Source organism: Curcuma longa, chromosome 11 (assembly GCF_044706935.1).
Source record: "Curcuma longa cultivar G26 ecotype Majalengka, Jawa Barat chromosome 11, ITB_CL_G26_1.1, whole genome shotgun sequence".
Classification (NCBI taxonomy): domain Eukaryota; kingdom Viridiplantae; phylum Streptophyta; class Magnoliopsida; order Zingiberales; family Zingiberaceae; genus Curcuma; species Curcuma longa.
The window spans coordinates 7,015,876-7,039,555 of NC_133871.1; the positions used below are offsets into that span (position 1 = coordinate 7,015,876).

General features: G+C 36.3%; 5 protein-coding genes across 6 annotated transcripts; 3 read left to right on the top strand and 2 right to left on the bottom strand.

Moving 5' to 3' along the window:
• The first annotated feature begins 247 nt into the window (after positions 1-247).
• LOC141840524 (chloroplast processing peptidase-like) lies at positions 248-3,322 on the top strand. Its single transcript, XM_074728538.1, has 6 exons — positions 248-889; positions 1,598-1,666; positions 1,745-1,813; positions 2,049-2,135; positions 2,853-2,920; positions 3,025-3,322. The coding sequence occupies exons 1-6, from the start codon at positions 299-301 to the stop codon at positions 3,155-3,157; spliced, it is 1,017 nt and encodes a 338-aa protein (XP_074584639.1). The 5' UTR covers positions 248-298; the 3' UTR covers positions 3,158-3,322.
• Positions 3,323-6,031: 2,709 nt separating this feature from the next.
• On the top strand, positions 6,032-8,618 carry LOC141839808 (uncharacterized). The gene is made up of 5 exons (XM_074727639.1): positions 6,032-6,136; positions 6,216-6,308; positions 6,550-6,634; positions 6,714-6,844; positions 8,379-8,618. The coding sequence occupies exons 1-5, from the start codon at positions 6,134-6,136 to the stop codon at positions 8,454-8,456; spliced, it is 390 nt and encodes a 129-aa protein (XP_074583740.1). The 5' UTR covers positions 6,032-6,133; the 3' UTR covers positions 8,457-8,618.
• Positions 8,619-9,762: 1,144 nt separating this feature from the next.
• LOC141840817 (protein MODIFIED TRANSPORT TO THE VACUOLE 1) lies at positions 9,763-18,883 on the top strand. Of its 2 annotated transcripts, none has more exons than XM_074728890.1 (6): positions 9,763-9,945; positions 10,116-10,356; positions 10,787-11,539; positions 15,295-15,450; positions 17,096-18,004; positions 18,598-18,883. In XM_074728890.1, the coding sequence occupies exons 2-6, from the start codon at positions 10,150-10,152 to the stop codon at positions 18,637-18,639; spliced, it is 2,067 nt and encodes a 688-aa protein (XP_074584991.1). In that variant the 5' UTR covers positions 9,763-9,945; positions 10,116-10,149; the 3' UTR covers positions 18,640-18,883. The 2 variants fall into 2 exon arrangements, with proteins under 2 accessions (XP_074584991.1, XP_074584992.1); XM_074728891.1 differs by having other exon boundaries at positions 9,763-9,940.
• A 994-nt stretch (positions 18,884-19,877) lies between these two features.
• LOC141837038 (plasma membrane-associated cation-binding protein 1-like) lies at positions 19,878-20,761 on the bottom strand. The gene is made up of 4 exons (XM_074724517.1): positions 20,648-20,761; positions 20,472-20,561; positions 20,308-20,392; positions 19,878-20,212 (listed from the first exon to the last, which is right to left on the bottom strand). Exons 1-4 carry the CDS (start codon positions 20,759-20,761, stop codon positions 19,878-19,880), a joined length of 624 nt encoding a protein of 207 aa, XP_074580618.1.
• Positions 20,762-21,322: 561 nt separating this feature from the next.
• Positions 21,323-22,793, bottom strand: LOC141841865 (fatty-acid-binding protein 3, chloroplastic). Its single transcript, XM_074730060.1, is given in 6 exon segments — positions 21,323-21,563; positions 21,633-21,850; positions 21,926-22,081; positions 22,262-22,363; positions 22,456-22,711; positions 22,713-22,793. Coding segments are annotated over 6 exon segments (975 nt in total). The 3' UTR covers positions 21,323-21,401.
• Between the last annotated feature and the right edge of the window lie 887 nt (positions 22,794-23,680).

Consider the following 23,680-nt stretch of genomic DNA (forward strand, 5'->3'; position numbering starts at 1 on the left):
CAAATTTATAACGGGAATTTGGACCGTTCGATTTTAAAATAGAAGATTAAATCCATATCATCGCAATCATTCATTCAATCTACGGTCTGGATTTAATATAAATTTTAAAATCGAACGGTTCAGATTTCCGTCACAAAATTTGTGACAGAAATCTGTTATGACAAGTAGCTTTATTTTATTTGATATATAGTTAATATATATTTTACAATTTACTTTTATTATATTAATATCAGCTGTGAACTTTATCTGCGTCTGAGGGGAGGAAGGGGGAAGGAAGAAGAAGGCCAGAGTCAAGACCATGTCTTCCTTCCAGTTCTTCTCGGCCACCTCGCAAAGCCCTAACCCTAATGCTAACCATCCCTTCTCCTCCAAGAACCCCGTCGCCAGACCCACCGTCTACTCCTCTCTCCCTTGCCCCACCTCCCAGTTGCCCTTTGACGGCGCCGCCTCCGACGCCTCCAGATCCATCTGCTCCTCCAAAACTGTCAGCTTTAGGCCCGCACGCTGCGTTTCTCCTCCGAAAGGATCCAACTTTTGGGGGTTCCAGCTCTTCCGACCGAGGCAGCGCCGCCGGCGGATCGGGTGCAACGGGGGAGTAGAAACCCGAGGCGGCGAGGTCGACGCGCCGCCGCCGCTGTCGGACTTGAAGAGCGGCGGTGGCGGAAATGAGGGTGGCGAGGGAAAGGATGGAGGGGATGGTGAGGAGGATGGGAGGAAGAAGGGTATTCTCCCGGAATGGGCCAGCATCAGTAAGGACGATGTTAAGACTATTCTGGGGGCGTTGGCAATTTCCTTAGCATTCCGAACGTTCATAGCTGAACCGCGGTACATCCCTTCTCTTTCGATGTACCCGACGTTCGACGTTGGAGACCGCATTGTTGCCGAGAAGGTACCTTTGTCTGCCTTTGCCTTGTATTTGCTGATACCAATTTTTTTGCCAATAAAGGTTCAATTTTGGTCTTTATTTTCTTTTCTAAGAGAATGATTTTGTAATTGTCTTCGATTTTAACTTATCGAACTACATTGTGGATTAGAGAGCTTGATGCTGTTGTAAAATGATTGCTGGAGCAAATTGTGTGCCCCAGTAGGATGAGGGATGCTGCTAAGCTATAATTGAGTTCTTCATCACTCTCTGAGCTTCCTATGCGAACCTTGACGTTTGGTTCCAGAGACATTGAGAATTTTCAATTAAGTCGCTAAATTACCTTATCATTTGGGATTGGTTTCGCCCAAAATTTTGTGTGAGCTGAGGTTATGCCAAAAGCTTGATTTGATGGAGATGTACCTTGCTTAGCCTGGCAACTACTCTGTGCTAACCTGATGTGTAATCTTTGAATAACTTGTGGCTTGGAACAACCAAGTTAGATTCCATAGATTTTACTTGATAACTACTAAATGAAGATGCTTAACAGCTACTAACATTTTGTTTTTCAGACATCTTTCTCTCCTTGTCTTTTTTATTGGACAAAATTATTGAGAACTTAGATATCATCTACTTTTTTCTTTATTAATTCAATGATACGCATGTTTCTATGTGAAGATACAACTTATTGACCTTGTATTTATGTCTAACCAACATTTACCTCATTTTTTAAAGGTTTCATATTACTTTAGAAAGCCATCTGTAAATGACATAATCATCTTCAAAAGCCCACCAGTATTGCAGGTAATAAAAACATCTATCTACTGATCGCATCCAGAGTTTTTTCAGACTCCTTTTATGCTGATTCTGTACTGTATACAGGAAGTGGGTTATACAGATGATGATGTATTCATTAAAAGAATTGTTGCCAAGGAAGGTGACACTGTGGAAGTGAGTGAATCAATAATGCTTTTCTCTATTGTGAAGTTCTTCACATTGATAATTTTACTTATATTTTGTTCTATTTCTTTTTGATTTGGTTTTTGGATCCATTTCACACTAGCTATCCCATTCCTCTTGTTCCTTGCAATTCAAAATACATGCAAAAAATTACATGTTAGAAATTCTAAACTTTGATCATTTTCATTTTATGAGCAGTTATGTTTGATATTATCTCAACTTGCAGGTCCATAATGGCAAGTTAGTAGTAAATGGAACTGTCAAAAATGAAGACTATATTCTTGAGCCACCATCATACGAGATGAACCCTATTGTAAGTAACTCATCATTCATATACAGTAACTTTAGCCTAAAACATCACAAGTATGCATTTATTTACTACAGTTAGATGTTTCTGTTTCACTAACATTCTTGGAGATTTTCAAGTATTCAATTAATATCTGTAAAGAAGATGCTATGATACTTTATTATTGAACTTTATAATATTGTTTATGCTCAACTATGAAGAGAAACCAAGATCTTATATTTTCTTTTAGACAGAAAATCTTTGTTTATTTGCCCATATTATTGTTACCAGCAATGTGCCTGTCTATTGGTTTAACTTTGTGTCAGTATGATAAATGTTTCTTCAATTTTGTGTGTAACCTTACCAAACAAATAAAACCTTTATTTCTACAATTGTTTAAAGCAATCAAAAGTTTTGTTATGGTCTGGGTTGGACTGAAACACATTGCTGCAACAAGTTTACCTGTTCTTCCTGAGAGTTCGCTATAAAATTTAACTATATCCAAATTATTTAACTGCTTTAACCATGGATAAGAGGATCAAACAAAGTGATATTACAATCTGCCAAACTGAACCAAAGTGAACAAACTTTATTTGAAAAAGCTAAGGATTGTGATTTCCTTTAGTTCATTCATTTTCTGATTGAACCAACAATGGATACTCCATCTCCAACGTTCCTACCAGTTTTTAGTTTCAGTATTCTTAATTGTACCTTGTTTTTAATTTAGTATTCCTACTACTACAGCAAGTACCTGGGAACTCTGTGTTTGTCATGGGCGACAATCGCAACAATAGTTATGATTCACACATATGGTAACTTTGTTTGTTAGCTACTCTATCATTCATTATTTACCCACTCATTGTATCATCTGATCGATCAATATGTTTAATGTATGTCTTACATAAACTGCTCTCAGGGGTCCTCTTCCTGCGAAGAATATACTTGGCAGGTCAGTTTTCCGATACTGGCCACCTACTAGACTTGGCAGCACAGTTTTTAGCGAAAATAGTGAAGACGCAAAGCCAGATAGCAGTTTAGTAGCCAAATGACATTTACATGCTGCTGCTTTTGAGTTCTTAAGAGGATGTAACTAGTGAAATTGATAACTGATTCCCTTGTTAAGTCGCACAATGGGGAAACCACCAAAATATCATTCTTGTATACAATCATTTTTTTCGGTAACAATAGCGTAATGCGGATATCGATTACCTTCACTTGTCTAGCCTGTTCCTTTGATGAATTCGAATACTTTGGAAGATCACTGCCGTGAGACTGGTTTGGATTGTTTTATGCACCAATTTGTATCAGTTGTGAAGATGTTTTAGATAAAGAGTTGCTAGTTGCGACGGATTTGAATGCATTGAACATTAATATTACTGTAATTGAAAGACGACTGAAGAGGTGCAAGGTGCTAGTTGTGATGATGTTTTAAAGATGTTTATTTTTTAAAAAATAAATGATGAAAATATCCAATTTTTTTAATAAAAAAAATAAAAGATCTTTCTATGGATTTTACCACCCTTAATTTATACTAATTCATTCCCCCGAAGCAATGGCCATTTGGCTTTTATAAATAAGTAAAATATTTATGAATAAGTATAAGGGGTGTCTCAAATTTGATATTTTCCAAAAAAAATTAAATGGGCGCCCCTCTCATAATTTTATAAAAATACTCTTCGTCTAGTGTTGTTGTAGAAGTTATTTGATAGCTTCTATAATATGTAATAGTTATCGGATAACTTGTTGTAGAAGTTATTCGATAGCTTCTATAGTATGTAATAGTTATCGGATAACTTGTTATAGAAATTATTCGATAGCTTCTATAATATGTAATAGTTATCGGATAACTTGTTGTAGAAGTTATTCGATAGCTTCTATAGTATGTAATAGTTATCGGATAATTTGTTATAGAAGTTATTCGATAGCTTCTATAATATGTAATAGTTATCGGATAATTTGTTGTAGAAGTTATTCGATAGCTTCTATAGTATGTAATAGTTATCGGATAACTTGTTGTAGAAGCTATTCGATAGCTTCTATAGTATGTAATAGTTATCGGATAATTTTTACAATATATAGAAGCTATCCAATAGTTGCTATAAGGTGTTTATAGTGAGTTCAATATTTAGAATTTATGATTTATATTATGTATAAGCTACTCGATAATTGTTATAACGTATTTAAAGTGAATTTAAGATTTATATTGAATTTATATGTTTAAGATTTAAGATTTAAGGTTGTATCTGTTATATATAGTGTCTATAATTGTATAATTATTTTAAAACATTTTTGATGAAATTTAAATAATTTTGATTAAATAGATAAATAGTATTTGATAGTGTTTAGAGATCCTAAATCATAAATCTTAAATACTAAATTTATATTAAATACGGTACAACAGCTACTCAATAATTACACGATATAAATTAAAAAATCTTAAATCCTAAACTTATTTTAAATACGTTGTAGCAACTATAAAATAGTTTATGTACTATATAAATCTTAAATTTTAAATTTATTTTAAATACTTTATAATAGCTATTGAATAGCTCATATAAGTTAGAGTAGCTATCGGTAATTATTATACATTGTGAAAGCTATTAAATAATTTCTACAATAATAATAGTTTCAAAAGGTATTTTTGAAATAAAATCATGAGATGAGAGAGAGCGTATATTTGATTTTTTTTTTTAAAAAAAAGCGCCACTGTATTGAGACTTGGGATGCCCATTGGATTTTTATCCTATGAGCATCTACAATGCTCGATAAAGGCGCGTTAATAACACTTCCTTAATCTCTTTCCACATGACGTGGAGGAGTAGTAGAGGAGTGATTACATGAACACGTTCAATATTTTGAACGCATTCATGTGATAGAGATGTGTCCCACATAATTTTTTTTATTTTTTTAAGTGTTATTAACGAGCAACGTTGCATATGCTCTAAGTATAACATTGGATTTGATAGAGTTTGTTTATTTTTATTTAATAATAAAGGAATATAAAAAATAAGAAGTTTTACATTTTATTTAAAATTTAAGTTGGACTGGATCCTAAAGGCAAATTGCTTTTCCCACCCCCTTACCACCGCACCCCCCCTCCCCTCCTCTCTCTCTCCTATTCAAATGACTTTTATACCCTTTTTTCTTTATTTTTTTCTTTTATTTTACTTATATATATATATATATATATTAATTTTAATTAATTTTTTATTTAGTTTTATTTTTTAAATTAAATTTGTTTATTATTTTTTCATTAATACTTATATATATATTTTTAATTTTATTTAGTTTTATTTTTAAATTAATTTTGTTTATTATTTTTTAAATTATATTTAATTTTTATTTAGTTTTATTTATTTAATCAATTTTGTTTATTATTTTTTATCAAATTTTTTTATTTTTTTATTTTATATAATTTTTAATCTAGGTCAAAATCTCTCCCTTTTTAAAATTACCTTCCTAATTTGACACTTAAAAGAGAATCAATTTTAAAAGAGAACTAGTCGACAAAAATAAAACTAAATAAAATTTATATAAAATTCTAAAAATAAAGTATTGATAAAAAATAATAAACAAAATTGATTAAAAAAATAAAACTAAATAAAAATTAAATAAAATTGAAAAAAAATATCGTATTGATGAAAAAATAATAAATTAAATTAATTAAAAAATAAAACTAAATAAAAATAAAAATAATGAGAGCTATTTTTAAATAAAATTAATTAAAAATAAAATTAAATAAAAATTTAAAAAATTAAAAAAAATAAATAAATAAATAAATAAAAAGGATAAAAAGGTCATTAGAAGAGAGAGAAGAAGTGGGAGGGGGGTGTGCGGTGATGGGGGTGGGAAAAGCAGGCCTCATCCTAAAGGCAACGAAAAAATGACACAAGGTACTCAAACCCTATTCGTCCAAACACTGAGGGACGGCTAAGATGCAGGCATAGCATCTCATAAAACCATGCTCCAGAAATATCGCTCGCCTCGCGCCGTAACCCTAAGCAGCTCGATCGCGGGCGACGAAGATGGTGTGCATCTGGAATTTCTTCTAGTTCTTCTCCTTCTCCTCGAAGTCATCTGGATTCGGTTTGTTTCTCGTTTTTGCAGACTTTCAAGCGCAGGAACGGCGGGCGCAACAAGCATGGCCGCGGCCACGTTAACTTCATTCGCTGCTCCAACTGCGGAAAGTGCTGCCCCAAGGTTTCATCCGTTGGATCTTCTAATTTTTCTTCAATAGATAGTTAGTGATGTTTCCCTAGAGCTTTGTTATATGATTTATGCAGCATTGAGAATCGATCGGAGGTTATGTATCAACTTCAGTTACATCGGCGAAGCATGCATCATTTTTTTTCTTGTTTGTCGAATCCTTTTTATCAATTGTTCTTTATAACCTTTTTTTGGTAAATGTAACGACTCACCTGATGCTTTGTTAATGGTGTAGGACAAGGCGATCAAGAGGTTTCTCGTGAGGAACATAGTGGAGCAGGCCGCCGTCCGGGACGTGCAGGAGGCCTGTGCATATGATGGTTAGTTGCCTTATAGTTCGAATTATTTTGGCCGCAATGGCAAAAAATTTTCTACTCAAATCTCCTAAATTCCTTCTAGGATACACTCTTCCTAAGCTATACATCAAGATGCAGTACTGTGTTTCCTGTGCAATCCACTCCAAGGTTGTCAGGGTGAGGTCTCGCACCGACAGGAGGAAACGTGAGCCTCCACAGCGTTTCAGACGACGGGTACTGCTCTGAATACTTAAACACTTTTATATATGCTTGGCTGGACCCTTCTTCAATTATTCCTTCCTATATAGTTTCTTATTGTATAGTTTTTCTATTTGCAAGATTTTAGAAAGCTTTTTAACATGTATATTGAATCATGGACAGAAAGATCCGTCTTTGACAGCATTTGAAATCATTGTATGTCGCTGCCAAGTATTCTTGTTAAAATCTCATGTGTAAATTTAAATGGCTTTTAGTGATCCATGCTGAGGACATTGTTATTGTACCTAGTGATTTCATTCCTTGACAATTAACCATCTGTTCATTGCAACTTGGGTGGCTACTAATGTGATTAGAAATGTCTGGTTGCCACCCTGTAGATTAGTATTTCTTAAGTTATACATGGGCGTTTTAAGATGTCATTTACAATACATGCTAGAACTAAATGATTGAGAGAGAGCTATATATACCCAAGATTTAATGGTACTATCTATTGTCCAAGGATTACAAATAATCAATGATGCTGTTTTCATGTTTCATCTCTGTTGTTATCGAGTTTTTATGTTCTAATTGTTTGGAATCTCTAGCATCTTGCTATGTTTTCGGGATTTGATGATGATATAGGCACTCTCATGAGTGGATATGTATTGTAAGATAGATTCAATTAATTGTTTTAGAAGGTCACTTAAGCAGTGTTTTTCTGAGACACAATATTAGGATTTGTTGGCAAACCTATAACAACAGATTAGAAGTATGCTAGATTGGCTGGAAGGTCAGGTTGGGAAGAGCATGGTCAGGTCGACAGAAGTAATAAGTTTGATTTGACCTAATTGTCTATGGTTTGATTGATATTGGTATAGTATCCTGGTTAAGTTTGACGATCTTCTAAGGGTCCAGACTAAGTTGGTTGAGCTTGACTGGAAGATGAGTAGATTGCCAGAGTGAATGAGTTTAAAAGTGAGGCGAAGCTGGGTTATGCGAGCTAGACCAAAGTGGAGATAGCATGCCTAAGGTGGGGATTAGCAGTTATATAAAGTACTGTGGAACATTATTTTAGGCCTTTACTAGTTTAAAATTTTTTGTTTCATGTTGTCGTGTGGGCTTTTATGCTTTTATTGGTGTCAAAATGAATGCCTGTCCAATACATCTAATCCAAAAAGGTTCTCACCATGCAATTAAATAGTCCATGTGGATGCAGTTTCCCTCTTAAACAATTTTCAATTGTTCGTTAACAATTTCTCAGTCGGATAAACGCTTGGTTGTTGGTAGTTAATAATTTGTTTAGACACCTATTAGTTTTTCTCGATTATATTTAATGCGCATAAGGTCATCCCAAAAACACACGCCTCACTCATTTAGTTCCCTTGAGATCTGATTTTGGATTTGAAAATGCAAAAACAGTGAGATTGGTTAATTATTATTCTCTTTTGCATAACCTTTAAGATTATCTTAATTGGTATTCTGGTGTGGTTTGTCCAGAAATGTCACAGAAGGTCCTAATTGCTTGGAACTCTAGGACTCCAATTAATGTTTTCCTTGTAATGTTCTGCAGGAGGATCAGGCAAGGCCTGGCCAAGGACCACGTCCTGCTGGAGCTGCTGGAGCTGGACCTGGACCTGCTCGCCCATGATCCAAGGTCCTTGGTTACTGGATTTGATAGGTTTCCTAGATAATTTACAACTGATGAGTTTTCTTTGAATCAAACTGTTGTTTTTGCACATCTTTTTGCTTATTTATGTGTCAGTATGGACTCTATGTACCCTTATTTTCCTGTAAATATCTTTCATTTTCTTGATTGTTGTTGAACTTCTATCTTTGCTTTTATTATTTATGCTTTTAGTCATTGTCCTGTCATTTTATGCTTTTATTTTTAATTTTCAGCACGTTTAAAATTAATAAAATGTTGCTCTAAGAAAATTTGAAATTCCACATTAAATAAAATAGAATCTTGAATTTTTTGGATTATATAAAAGCAAATTTTATCTTATTATAAAACTATTTCCTTTGATATTTTCCGTTCCAACCATTTGTATTTGTTAATAAATTTTAAATTTATGATAGTAAATTCGAGCAAATTTAAACTAACTTTTACAAATATCTCAAGACCATATTTATATTTGAAACTTTAAATTATTTAAAATTATAATATTGTGTTTTCTATCCTAGCCCTGTGTATTTTTCTATTTTTATAATTTCTATAGCTATATAGCTTCCTTTTATCATTTCTTCCACCAAACGCCAAATGTCACATTCTTTTCTTCAAGATCTCAAAATCATTCAATGGACTAATAAATATAACAAATAGTCATGTGTATTGTATGATTCCATCTTTTTCAGAGAGACTTCTATTGATCGACCTTTTGCTAAAAGGTTTGTCATGTTCCTCAATGATTCCATGTTAGATCTTGCAATATCCAACTGATGGGTTATGTCGAGCATATTCCTCACATCCTCATCCTATGTTTATTTGTGAAATTTAATTAGAATGAGTTTTTACATTAAGTTTGACTAAAATTACTATAAAATTAATTTTTAATAATAATAATAATAATAAACAGTTTGACTTTTCCATAAGTCTAAATTTATCCATCAGAGCTCAAGCAATGAAATGACTTAATATGTTTGAAAGAATATAAACCTTCAAGTGTAATGGAGAATGTGTAAGTGATTTTTATGAGGTAAATATGTTTTTAAAAACTACTTTTTTAAAATTTATTTTTCTTATAACAGAAAATTGAAAATAGATTGGAGAAAAAAGTTAAATCAAATATGACGTCACCACGTCACCGCCCAGCTTTTATGGTTCCATCTCAGCCCCTGATTACCATTCAAAACATCTCAACGGTTAGGATTACATAACGAATGGAACGAACGGTTCTAAGGCCCCGCTTTTTGGATCGTCGTTAGAGTTTGGTGATTGCCGATTGTCTTGCTATCGAACTCGCCTTTTCTCTACCCTTCTTCCCCCAAATCCTCCAACTCCTCCTCCTCCTCAAAGTCCCTGCTCGATCTTTGCTATATCCCAGCGACGGATCCTGGAACGATCTTTTGGATTCACTTCATCCGCCAATCGCCATCTTCATCGGGAAACATCGCTCAATTAGGGCTTTTAACGTAAGGTTGTTGTTTGAATGAACGGAATTCGTTTTCTTAGGGTTTTTACACGATCGTCTCTGTGCTTCGTTAGTTCTATAGACCTTATGTTTTGAGATGAGGTGATTTATATCTCCTGTTGTTTGTCCGGTTGAGTGACTTTTTTTGGTGCTGCGATCTTGATTTTGCGGTGTAGCGGAATAAGAATTGGTTGATTACTTTGCGGAAGTATGGATCAGAGCCGGAGAGCGGTGGAAGCTTATTGGAGATCTCGCATGGTTGATGGGGTAACTTCGGACGAAGATAAGGTTGCTCCTGTGTATAAATTGGAGGAAATCTGTGATCTTTTGCGTACTTCTCCGGCGGGCATTGTGAAGGAGGTGTCAGATTATATCCTCAAGCGTCTTGATCACAAAAGCCCAATTGTGAAGCAAAAGGTGCACATTCTTTCCACACACTTATTTTCTCGATTTTGTGTCTTTTTTTTTTCAATAGAGGAATCCCGGTATCTGTGTTATTAGTTGTTTAATCTCATAGTGAAACATGAAATTCTTCTTCTTGAATTGAGATGATCTGAATTCTTAATTAGATTTCACCTCCCTCCACGGCAGTTCAGGGTTGTAACCTTATCGTTATTCACATTTTTCTCTATTAATTGTGTATGTGACTAGCTGACAGAACTTATTTTTATGATATGATCATTGTGTTATTTTAGCCTAACATGTTTCAAAAGTATGCGATCTAAATTCTCCTCATCTGGATATGTACATAATACTTTGTCTGATTATATTAAGTTGTTGGCACTGGAAATATACAAACTTGTAGTTAGCCTGATGGATATTTATTTTGTATCTTATTCTTTGCAAGGCACTTCGGTTGATCAAGTACGCAGTGGGAAAATCTGGAAACGAGTTCAGGAGGGAAATGCAAAGGCACTCAGCAGTGATTCGTCAACTGTTCCATTATAAAGGTGAGTTGGACCCGCTGAAAGCGGATGCCCTTAATAAGGCTGTTCGTGAAACTGCTCATGAGGCTGTTGCTGCTGTCTTTGCTTCTGATGAGAACAAGTCAGTAACACCAGTGGAAGGTCTTAATAAGCGCATCCAAGGATTTGGTAACACAAACTTTGAGCTTCCAGCTGAGGAGAAAAGGTCATTTATTAGTGAAGTGGTAGGTCTTGGTAGTGCCACCATCAAGCATGGACTTAGCACCTTTGCTGCTGCCCATTCATCAAGGAAGGATGACACTGGCAGTTATAGGAGCCCAAACCTTCGAAGGTCTCTAACGACAGAAATAGATACTCACGATGATTATCAAGGAATTGAACAGAAGACAGAAAATTGGAATGCTTCTAGGGCATCGGGAAGAAATTCTGGGGCATGGGGTTCTAATTCAAGATTAAATGTTCCCATTGCTGCAGAAAGTGAGGACACAAGTTCAAGTAATGGCGGGGTTAAGAATCGTGAAGAAAAGCTTTTGGAAACCATTGTCACCTCTGGCGGTGTTCGTCTGCAACCAACTCGTGATGCTCTGCAGGTTTTTCTTGCAGAGGCTGCAAAATTAGATGGATTGGCTATGAGTCATGCCTTAGAGATGAAGCTCAATTCTCATATATGGCAGGTCAGCTAGTTGTCACTTGTATCAATATGCTGATTACTTTGCATGCAAGTTATAGGCCTATTTTATATTTTTTTGTTTACTGCTATCTCATAGAAAAACTTATTATTAAGGTTTTTATGGATAAAAGTAATTTCTGCTCAATTTTTAAATAATTATGTCATTAACTCATACTAGAATAGCTTTTTTGAGTTTTTATTTGCTATCAATTTGGATATCAGGATTGATCAAGATCCTCTAAGCTAGATTTGATTGGGGTCTTATGTACCAAGGATCTTATGTTCCTCAACATTCCTAAGTAGGATGTTGGTCTCAACAATATTATACTAATGAAATCTACTTACTTTATACATGTTTTAAAGTCAAACATTCACTAAAAGTAGACCATCCTTTTTGTGCAATATCGTCTAAGTAATTTCATTACATAAGAATCCCTTTTAACTTTCAACTAGAGATGGTTTATTTTTGTTTTTGTTTTTGGCATGGACTTGAGAAAGTAATTTCTTACTACGTAAAAGAAGTGCAACATCTTAACTATTTATTTTGCATTATATATGAATGATTTTCATTATATGTGATAACAATATAATATAGTAAACAATAAAATGTTCATACTTAATGCAATTTAATAAATTTTATTTTCCAAATAACTTTGTCAAATTGCTAGGTTTTATGATCCAATCCTCTGACCCCTACGATTCATCCAACAACCATCACCACTCTTTGGTAGGATCTGACCATAATTACCCTTCTCGTTGTTTCTCCCTATTTCCATTGTAATGTTCTTCTAGTTCAAGCCTTGCCAGTTTATAAAAGCATAGGTGAGTAGAACTCACCCAAATTGTCGATTGTGGTTGACTTCATCAAGTTGAGTACTTGGTTGAAGTCAGAGGATTTGAATTAAGGGATGGGTCAAAGTGGAGAAATCAATGAAATAGTGAAAGTGAGGTAGAGCATGTCTGAGTTGGAAAATTTTTTGTCTCATGGCATGTCATCCAAGATTATCCAAATGGTTGGAATTCTCCTCATTTTGTAGGCTCGGGGCATGACCCCTCCCAATGATGCCTTGCCACATAACTCACTAGTGAATCAATCTAATGCTTGTTGTTGCATTTCCTCTTCGCTTATTCATGTGCATGCCTTGGGTTGGTCCGACTTCTCAGCGTATATTATGTTTACATTGGTAGAATCATGTTCCATAAATGTTGTCACACATTTGACAAATTACTTAGTTACGTGATAATTTTACCCATATGGTTACTTCCTCTAGCATTAAGCTCAATGAATCATTTCTCATGGAATGTAAGTACCCTTTGATCTCCTCAAGCTCGAATTAATTTTCTATAATCTGTTCAAGTGCATGCTTTCTATGAGGGTAGAGAATATAGACCGAATTCAAGTGCATGTTTCCTACGAGGTAGAGAATATAGACCAGAATAAGGTGACAAAAATCATTTCCTCAGCAACACTTTTAATTGAATTGTTATTCTCCTTTACTACATGATGCCTTCTCAGTATAAATAGAACCCTCCTGTTTATTTTCCTTTTCTTTCAACTTACTGCTCAGGAAGGACTGCACTCTAAATCCTCTTGTCTCATAGTTCTTTAGCCATTAGTTTTGTAAGTTGTCTCCAATTCAAGCCTTTTCTTATATTATATACTTACCCTTTAGTTACATCATGACCCTCTTTGAGCAAAACTTAATTGAGCCCCAGAGCTAGATTCATTCAAATGAAGAATTGCTATGCTTTTCGGTTGTAGTGCTCTGCCTTTTTCTAGATTTCTTCAGATTTGTTCTTATGGAACATTCTGAACAAACTCTTCCTTGATCATGAATGCCCAACCTGAACCAAGCCAACCCAAGACACAAGGCCTTCCTAAGACAAAGTTCAGTTGAAACCTTCCATCATCAATGCATAAAAATTCAAGGAATTGACAAGTATAGTAGTCTGAGTTCCTAGCTCTTGCACAGCTTTGCTCATAATGACAGGGCTTACATACCACCTTCACTTGCCTCACAATTCCTAATAGTTCTTTGTAAGTCAAACTTTGACTCCCTTTTCATCCCTTGCTTATCCACCATGACTATTACATACTATTACAGGGCTTACATACTGCCTTATTTTGGACATAGGGTTTGTTTCCACCATGACTATTACACCATCTCACCTCGAGTCGGATGGAAAACCCCAAGATACTCACTTTTGTCAAAAGATGAAAAAGGAATTCTTCTTCATCTTTCTCTTGTACACCACCATTTTAATGGTCTTTGTAGAGCTGAGGCATTGTGGCCTTTTATTTTAGGATGTTTTGTTAGAGCCTTGACTAGATATCTATCAAACTTATGCCATTTTTTTTTTCAGGATACCTGTTTACCTTGAACTTTGTAGATCTGAGGTCTTATTCTCTTTTCTTTTAGGATGCGTTGTTGGATCTTAAGTTTCATGTCTGTTTGAGTAGGTCCTTATCTTGGGCACCTTTTTGAGATGCTTGGTTCTTTTAGATCCTTTGTCTTATTCCCTTTTCTTTTCAGATGCCTCTTTGAATCCTTGTTTTCACTTCTAGATTGAGGACTTATGCCTTTTCCTTTCAAGATGCTTATTGGGATCTTGGGTTCTTGTAGATCCAAAGGATTTATGTCCTTTTCTCTAAGGACATCATTTTGCTTCTTAGCAGCTTGGTCAAAATGGTTGTGAGTTTGGTGTTTCTCAGCCTGAATTCAACTCTTGTTAACAGTTCTCTGAAGATGAGTTCATCTTTTGGTTAGTTTGATTCATACTATTGCAGATGAAAAGCATCTTTAACCAACAAAAGAAGCATATCGAGATTAATCTATTGAAAGCTTAAATTCTATTATATTTCTTCATATCATTTAAGTCTATATACATTAGCCTATCATGATGATACTTTAGAACTGGAAAAAAAACCTTTTGAGATTAAATCTTAAACTTGCGGTCTTAAGCCGAATTCACTCTAAACATAGAACCTCCTCAAGTTGGCAAGATTCCAAGTTCTCCTTTCCTTCCATCATCTCTTTGAGATAACCATGGCCTCTCTTGTCAGAACATTCTTCATTTGGATTTCTATTTTTTTTAGTAATATCAGACATAAGTCTTTTTCTCTCAATATTAACTTCATCATGAGAGTAGATTTTGTCTTTTTCTCAAAATATTAATTGATCATTAGAAGAGTAGATTCTTAGTCTTTTTCTCTCAATATTAACTCCTCATCATAAGAGTAGATTCTGGAATCCTAATCTTTCTTTTTTATATAACCTTTTACAATTTGTCACTCCATCTTCCAAAGGATTGTCTTGTATGGCATCTTCAATTTAGGTGGGAGTTAAGGAAGAAGATTATGTAACTCTTCTATTTATAAAATAAACTCAGTCAATACATCTTTCGAAGTTCCAATTTCAGTCAGAGTTGCATTGTCAAAGTTTCTTAGTTGGTGCATTTCTTCTTGTCTCTGTTGGTTGTTACCAATCTATTTTTCTGTTTGCAGGACTTTTTTTTTCTTTATATAAATGTTACCAGTTGGACATAAATTAATATCTGTGCTGCAGATTGACAGTGAGTGTTAAAATGTTATGTATTAGTGTTATTATTTGCAAGTTTAATTCCAAATGAGTAATTTAGTCAGTAGATGTCATCAGCGACCTGTTTGGGTATAAATGTATAATGTTCTCTTCTAATTATAATATAATTTTATCTCTATCAATTAAGTTTCACAAAATTATTTCCTTTTGACATTTTCAGGTTCGAATGAAGGCTATTTGTGTCTTAGAATCAATTTTGAGGAAAGCAGATGATGAGCAATTCATTATTATAGTTTCTTATTTTACTGAGAACAAGGAGTCTGTGATCAAGTGTACAGAGTTACCGCAAGCTTCTTTGAGGGAGAAGGCCATCAAGGTACATATCCTCTTATGATTATTATAGCTCAATGTTTAAGAGCATTCCTTAATTTTTAAAGTTTAATCTTGCAGTTCTATTTGTATTTGTGAAAGCTGATTTATTTTCTAAGGATTGAGTTTCTGTTTACATGCTTTAAATGACTTGCCTAATAGAAATTGGAATTTAATAGTGACAAATGTTTCAATGCTTTAATAACTAATTCAATAGAAACTTGCAATACAAGGACAGCGAAATTTGCCCAAAATAAATTATTTGAAATGGGTTTCACTGTAGTCTATAGCACTTGCATCTTTATTTTGTATTCTTTTCCAACTCAAACATGTGATGCCCTATCAGAAAAGTATACCTATGTGTCTATGCTTATTTGTTGATAAACAATTTTCTCTGGACTTTTTAATCGATGTTCATACTTTAGTTTTGATGTCTTATGAATGAGGCTTTTATATTTTTCAGTAAGACATTTACTTTATGCATAAATTATGTTATCGAAAGGTGTCACTCTAGTGTATACAAGTTGCATGTCTTTACTTTTTGATAATTTTTTATTAGTGACTACTTGGTTTGACCATAATACTGTCATAACAAGAAGACGCTGAGACTCAGACTTTTCTTGTGTGCTCATAAGTATACAGCTGATCATTTTTGGTTCTGTCTCTCTGACTTGGAGTGTCAGTGCCTCGGTGTCAGGACATGGGTATGGGGGATTGGATCAAAGGTCTAAGTATTAGAGCTCAGAACCACCAAAGTTGAATTTTTTGAGATTTTGTTTATTCTGCATTTGTTTGTTCAAAATCTCTTTTGATATTTTTTGCTATTTGTTACAGAACATGAGTTCACCTTGTACTAAATGGGAAAAATTCAGTTTGCCCCTCCATGCTTTATGCTTTTTGTATAATCCCTGTTTTTTTAGAATGCCTCCAATAATTTTTTTACAGACCCCATGGGTGTAGCTGAGTTGATACTCGGGTGGTAGAATTGCAATAATGGAGCAAGGTTTGAATCCCCTAGGGAATAACGTTCCTCTCACTTAGGAGGCCGTTCGGTATTGTGATTTACCTCCATTTCACATACCCTGGGGTGGGTGTGAATGGGCGCCTGAGTTGAGCGTAATCACCTTTTGCAACAAAAGAGTCCATTTGCTGAAATGGTTAAGCTATGCCTATGCACCTAAACAGATGGTGTACTCCTGCCCAAGTTTACCACCCTATTTAATTTTCCCTCATCTGGTATAACAGTGACATGATCTTGTCGCTGAGGTAGTAAAATGAGTGAGATAATGGAAAAATTAAGAATATTGAAATGTCCTTTTAAAATTTGTTTTGATGAAATTTAACCCATTGCCCTAAAAATATGAATTTAAAAGTTTCCTTTTGTGGTTAATTTGCTGTTTAGAAGCAGAAGGTACGTTTTCTTGTTCGATATTGTTTTGATTATATTAAATTTTATTTCAGAACTTGATACTTCTGATATCTATTCTAGCATGGTGATAGATGCTTAACCTTACTTGACAAAGATACGTAACTATTGGCAGATTGCAATACCTTATGCAAGAGATATGGGAATTTATTATGTAAATACTTGTTGTCACTGCTTTTAGAGTCTTTATTTAACATTGAATGCAGAGTTCCTATCTTTTGATTAGGTCTTAAATCTTCTGGGTGGTGAGCTTACTTCTGGAGCAAGAGAGGAGCTGCCTGAGCAAAAATCAGCACATGTCCCTGTTGCTCATATCCCCGACTTAATTGATACAGGTGACCTTGATGATTATGGAAGTCAAGATACCATGGAGAAACAGAATGAAAACAACACACTTACAAATTCGATGGGCCCATTGGATGATGATTTGTTTGGGATTGATCCTGTTGTGAATGTAAGCACTACTGGCAGTAGTAATCAAGATGATCCATTTTCTGATGTTTCTTTCCATGTGACTGAGGACAAAGAGCAGAATGATCTTTTCTCAGGATTGACAATAGATAATCAAAAGCCAGATGTTGCTCCTGAAGATAAGAAGCCTGACCCCTTTGATATTTTTGGTTCAACTTCAGGGCATTTTCAAGAGAAAGCAAGGAAGGATGCAGGCAGTCTACATGATTTGATGGATGGTCTAACCATTCAAGAAAGCAAACAACTGGGTGTAGTAAATGCTTCTGAAAGTACCGTCTCAGGGCTTGATTTCTTGAACCATAATGGCCAACCAAGCCAGGTTTCTATAGATGCCGCTATGAAGGAAACTTTAGGTTTAAATGCTGTTTATCCTCAGGCTTCTATGCAATATGGCATGCCTCCAAACATTATGTTCAATCAAGGTTTTGTTCCCCAGCAGATGGATTATAGTGCAATGAATGCAATTATTGCTCAGCAGCAGTTTTTATTGCAAAACCTAGGACATCTGAACCCTGGGTTTAGTCATACTACGAGGGCTGCTGTCATGGAAGGCAATTCTATGCCACTTCCTGATATCTTTCAACATACAAATAATCCAGTACTAAACAATGCTTCGTTGTTGAAAAGCCCAAAGGAAGACACGAGAGCTTTTGATTTTGTTTCGGTAACAGTTCTCCCGTAAATTTTGCCTAAACATTTTGATATTTCTTCAATGCCAACTTCCAGAAATCTTATTTTCCATTACAAGTTTATTAGATATGGATGAGTTATCCTTTACAACTACTGATGCCCATGATTCCATGTCCACATGTCTTCTCCATTCTAAATGCAACTAGAGAGATATAGCATATCACATTTTAAGCAAAACATGGTAGCTTCTCAACTCCTCACAATTATGAATGACCCTTTTGCCTGAAATTTATTTCTGGTCTACACGGCATACTATTAAATTATGCCATCTTAGGTATATCATATCGACTTTCTCTATAATACTGCACACCCACTTTATTTCTCATCTCATATACTGTTTCCTAGTTGCTTCTTTTGACATGCAAAGAAGTTTTTCTTAATGTTCATCAATTGTTGCCGTGTTGGACTAACGCGTTTACTTATCATGGTGGATGCGTACCAAAACATTTATTCATGTTCTGTTTCAGTCAACACGGGCTAGTATTTGATTGTATTTGTATTTGTATGTCTATATGTTTCGACCACTCTGCCATTCGAATTAAAACATTTTGGTCGGCTCATGTGCAGGATCACCTGGCGGCAGCCCGAGGGTCCAAGAGGCGTACTTGAAGCTATAGTGAGGTTGGAGCTGGAGAGCCATGGATACTTGTTGATCAGCGCTGGTTTTGTGTTCCGATGCAGTGTCATTTCATTTCTTCTAGTAATAATTTCGTGCCTCAAACTGTTGCCAATCTTTCAAAATGACTGAATAGCCAGAGCGGTTGTTAGGGTTTTCTAGGTTTGTGAGTGGATTTCGAATTTCAATATGCTAAATGTTTATTCTCTCCTTCCAATAATTGCGTTTGGGGCTTAATCTCTCTCTCTCTCTCTAGTGGAATGGCCATGAATATTTACTTTGAATCATCAATATTTCATTTTCTTTTGGTCCAATTGATATTGAAACGTATGCATGGTATTCGAGAAACAAAAAAGAGTTTAGTTGTGTTAGAGACTTTAATATAATTATAGGGAGTTATTAATTTAAAGTGATTTATATTATGAAGGTGTGAATGTGATGTGATAATAATTATGATGATAAATGGTATTTAAGGTAAAGGGACTATTTCATTGTACGTATCCATTAACTATTCTTCTTCATAACAATCATTTGTCATATTTGAGACATATCCATCGAGGAAATGGAGGTCTTCTTATATGAAATATTAGTGTTCTATTATTTATCGCCTCCTCTATCATCTCTCTTGAAATAAGGATGGTCACAAATTGCATCCAATAAAGTCACTAACTTCACCCCCATTTTTACAACAATCAATTTTCCACTATGAATCCCTTAACTCGTAAGAACTTGTCTTCAGAAGTTTTTGTATATTAATTATAAAATTTTGAGACCATCTTAGTACTCATAATCCTGTGATTAAATAGCCGTTTCATCTCTATTGCATGTAAACACCAATCTTTGAGCTCCCCTTCCTCGGTTAATTAATTATATATGGTACTATTTGCCAACCTTTTTTTAAGGTGATATGATGAAGCCTCTAAACAAACACATGAACTTAATCATTGATCCTCAAGATATTTAATTATAAGGTAATTAAAGAGGGAAAAACATATAAAACTCTCATTAACATAGAATTTCAAAGAAGGATCAAATCATATTACACCATCTTTATCTGTATTATAAAAAATTATTTTTGTATTTCAAACTTATGATTGTGAGATAAAAATTGTAGTTGCACCGAGACTCCCCTCAAGGGAGAGACACATGAAGACGAAACAACAACAAACAAACACAAGTAATATAGGGAAGTACATTACAGCAAACACAATCGCTTAGGCTTTGTGGGTTTTCATGCCTTTGCAGGCTGTTCAGGTTGCTTGGTCGCCGTCTCCGGCGGAGTCGGCTCGGCGACCAGCATTGCGGTTGCTGGTGCGTTCCCGGCGGGACTAGGAGGCGATGAGGCCGCAGCTGTCGTCTCCTCTGCCACGACTGCTGCCTCCTCCTTCTCGCCCCCCAGCTCGCTCGACGTGGCCTCCTTGGCGCCGGCGACACTTCCGGGATCCACCTCGTCTTCTCCGGGGACTAAGCTCGACACCTTCTCGAGGATGAACACGATCGGAGCGGGGACGAGGGCCACGCCATACTTGCTCGCAGCCTCACTGACTTGCTTAGACCCAGGGAACTCTGTAATCATTTGTATTAATTAATCTGATTGAATTCATATGCAAAAGTTTTGAGAAACCATTTCAGATCATCATCTCTCTGCAAATGGCAGTTACCTATCTTTACTAGTTCTTCAATGAACTTTACGACAGCAGTTGACTTCTTCTTGATTCCTGCCTCTGTTGGATTTTTCACCAAAGCCTGTGGACATTATACAACAACTGGCTCTTTAATTACCTTGTTCTTGATGGAATGAGCCAAAGAAAATGGTAATGCAGACCTTGATCTCAGCGTCAGAGGCCTGATAGATCTCTACAGCTTTAGGTTCGAGCTCAGTCTTCCTCTCCTCAAACTCCTTGGTGATCTCCTCCTGCAACATCAATCAAATTCTCAGCAAAAGACAATTAATTAAGCGGAAAAAAAATTGTCTAAATTTGTTAGGAATTAATTCTCAACCTGTAATTCCTCAAATGACTTGCAGGCCTCCGTCGCCGCAGTCTTCTTGCTACTCCCGAACACAAACACCTTCTTGATCGTCGGAAACAGCCTCGACCTCCAGTTACTCGCCATCTCCGGCCGGTTCGACAAACCTTGTCTGAGAAAAAAAGAAAAAAAAAAAGAACGAGAATTCAAAGTGATATTCGTTCTTAGAGCGAAACAGAGATTGAAAGTGCAGGAGGAGAAGACGCATACATACCGGAGGTGTCTCGCGGCTTTGTTGCTTGATCTTACCAGGCCGGTGCATGGCTTCTGCGTTCGCCATTAATAAAAGCAAGCCGAGAGGACATTGACGGAAACGCCATCGCACGCCACGAAAACTACGTCACGGTCACAATCTCTGGATCAGCGATCGTACGGCTCGGAGTGGGTATCGGGAAGGCATTTTCGTCTTTTCGTGGATGAACGTCGCGGCCGTGGATTTCGCGGGGAGGGAGGGAAGGGGCGGGAAGAACGGTGGACGGCTGGCGGTCGGGTGTTTGTAGGATCTTAGCGCGATGGAAGCGGTGCGCCACCAACGTTAAAAATGGATTAATTCTTCTTCTTCTTATTTATTTTTATTATTCCTCTAAAATCGAAATATATATGGTGTCCAAATTGATGCAGATCGAGACCAAGATCAGCCATATCCAACTGAGTTTAATTTCAAGAAAGCAGTGACGACGAACAGCAAATGGAAGCACAGAGTTGACATTATTTCTGAGAATGCTAATCAACTGATCATCATCATCTTCAGCCCATCAGTAACGGAGGCCTTGAGCGTGGAGGAAACAGGATTCTTCCCGAAAAATCCATCAAACAGCGCCAGGTTGATGTTACTCGACAAGATCTCAGCGTCGACCGCCGTCGGAGACCCAGCAGAGGAGATCGAAATCTACACGGACAGCAGAAAATCAACAGCTAGCAGCTCAGCTCGAACGAGCTTGATCAATCGATCGCGTACCAGCATTCTGGATGGCCGCACCCATGTCAAGCATATGCACGTCTCCTTCTTCAGCTCGCGCTGCTGAAACGTGCGTCGGAAAGTTGAGAGCGCAGAAGATTCATCATCGCCTGTAGGGTTCTTGATTCTCGGAGAAATGACGTCGTCCAAAGCATTCCAGAAGGTTTTACCATCCACGTCTCTGACCAGCACAATGTCGAGCGATTTCTCCACGGGCGCTGGAGAAGGAAACCGATCAGAGTTTTATCTTTTACTTCGGTCAGTCACTTGGGAGGCATGCATGCATGCATTACCTTCGAACATGGAACTGAAGAATGAGGAATCCTCTGAAAGTTCAGCAGCTGTTTGCCCTTTCCAGTCGCTCAGTGATTCTCTGATCGATGATTCTGCATAGAACCCAGCGGCATAGACCTTGACGCCGATTATGGCGAACACCTTCTCCCTGTAGCCTAACCTTACAAATTAAGTGCGAGATTCAGAAATAGTTTGCTGAAGCACCTCGATGAACAGATCAAATACCAACAAGAACTTGAGAACGAAGGAATCGAAACGAATTCGTTCCTCTACCGTCTGTCAGTGTCTGTGATGCTAATTCTGAAGGCATAGTAGGCAAATAGTTGAAATCGAACCTGTGCCGAGTAGAGACAGCGAGCTGGAGCTTCCTGGAACTCGCAGCGCCTTGGGAAACTTAACGCCGGTGCCAGGCTCCACGGCATACTCCACGCTCCCAACTGTGGGCGAATCTCGTCCAGATAATTAACCAAGCGAACGAGACGCAAATCGCTGACAAATCGAAACCGAAATCGAGGTTGGAGGCGGGAACCTGATGCCTTGGGAGTGAAGAGGAAGTGGGTCGTGCCCGTTCCGCCGGTGAGGTGAGTGCGGCGGAACAATGCCGGGGATGATGACGATGGGAATCGAGGGAGGCGGGCAGAAAGCTTGAGCCTTTGGAGTAAGGGGGGATCGGATAAGTGCAGGCGACGGCGGGCGGGAGACGGTCGGAGGGCAGAGAATGTGACGGCGGCGCTAGCCATTTTCCGATGAGTCGCCTCTTTTCCTGAAGCGGCGCCCTTATCAGTTATCCACTGGAGGACGAGGGACTCGGTAGATCCGCTGCAACGAATGAAATTCTGTAGTAAAATCTTTACTGTACGTTGGCATCTATCCTGACTCGTGCAGTCATAGATTTAAATTTTATGCAATCCAGATTGGAGGGGATCCTACTGCCATTGTGATGGTAGTGCATTTATGCCGTTGAGGTTTAGACAATTAAATTTTAATAGAAAACCACTTTATTTAAGAATAAAAGTTTTTATTTTTATTTTATGAAGATGAATTATTTTATCATTTTATGGAACTACGAAGATTTATAATAATGTATATATTCTCAATCTTACAACTTGTATGTATCACATGGAAACTAAACATTTCAATATAATTTATTATCTCAACAAAATCTATCTTTGAAATTATTGACTTAGTCATACAAATAAGAGTTGCATTTCCAAACTTTACAAGGAAGAATACTTAAACACATTAGATTGAAATTAAAATTATGTGATATCTACAAGTCTTATTTACCTAACAAGACGACTAACTCATCCTTAGTGGAGGCTTTGAACCTTATTTATTAGAATCAATACATATATATGAGGTATTGAGGTGTATGTCCATACAAATATGTGGATAATTACATTATGACCTTCACACACATGTCTAAAACCTTTAAAAGGTTTAAAGAGTTGTCATTTAATTTGTAGAGAAATAAACAAGTAGCAATATTATTAAGGCACTTCGATATATCTAATCAAAGTTGTGAATACTTATCTACTAATTATATTTTTGAATCACCTAAAAGAGAATGAGATTCTCTCTCAATGAACTTCTGTGGGAAACCAAACTGGTTAGCTAGTGTGTCTAAAAAGAAAAAATCGAACCTTATTGGATATGATTATATTTATTACACATTAAATGATTCAATGGGTTGACCTTTACTTTTTAATATCAGAGAAGATCAAGTCAAAGGATCATTATACAATGTGTATTAT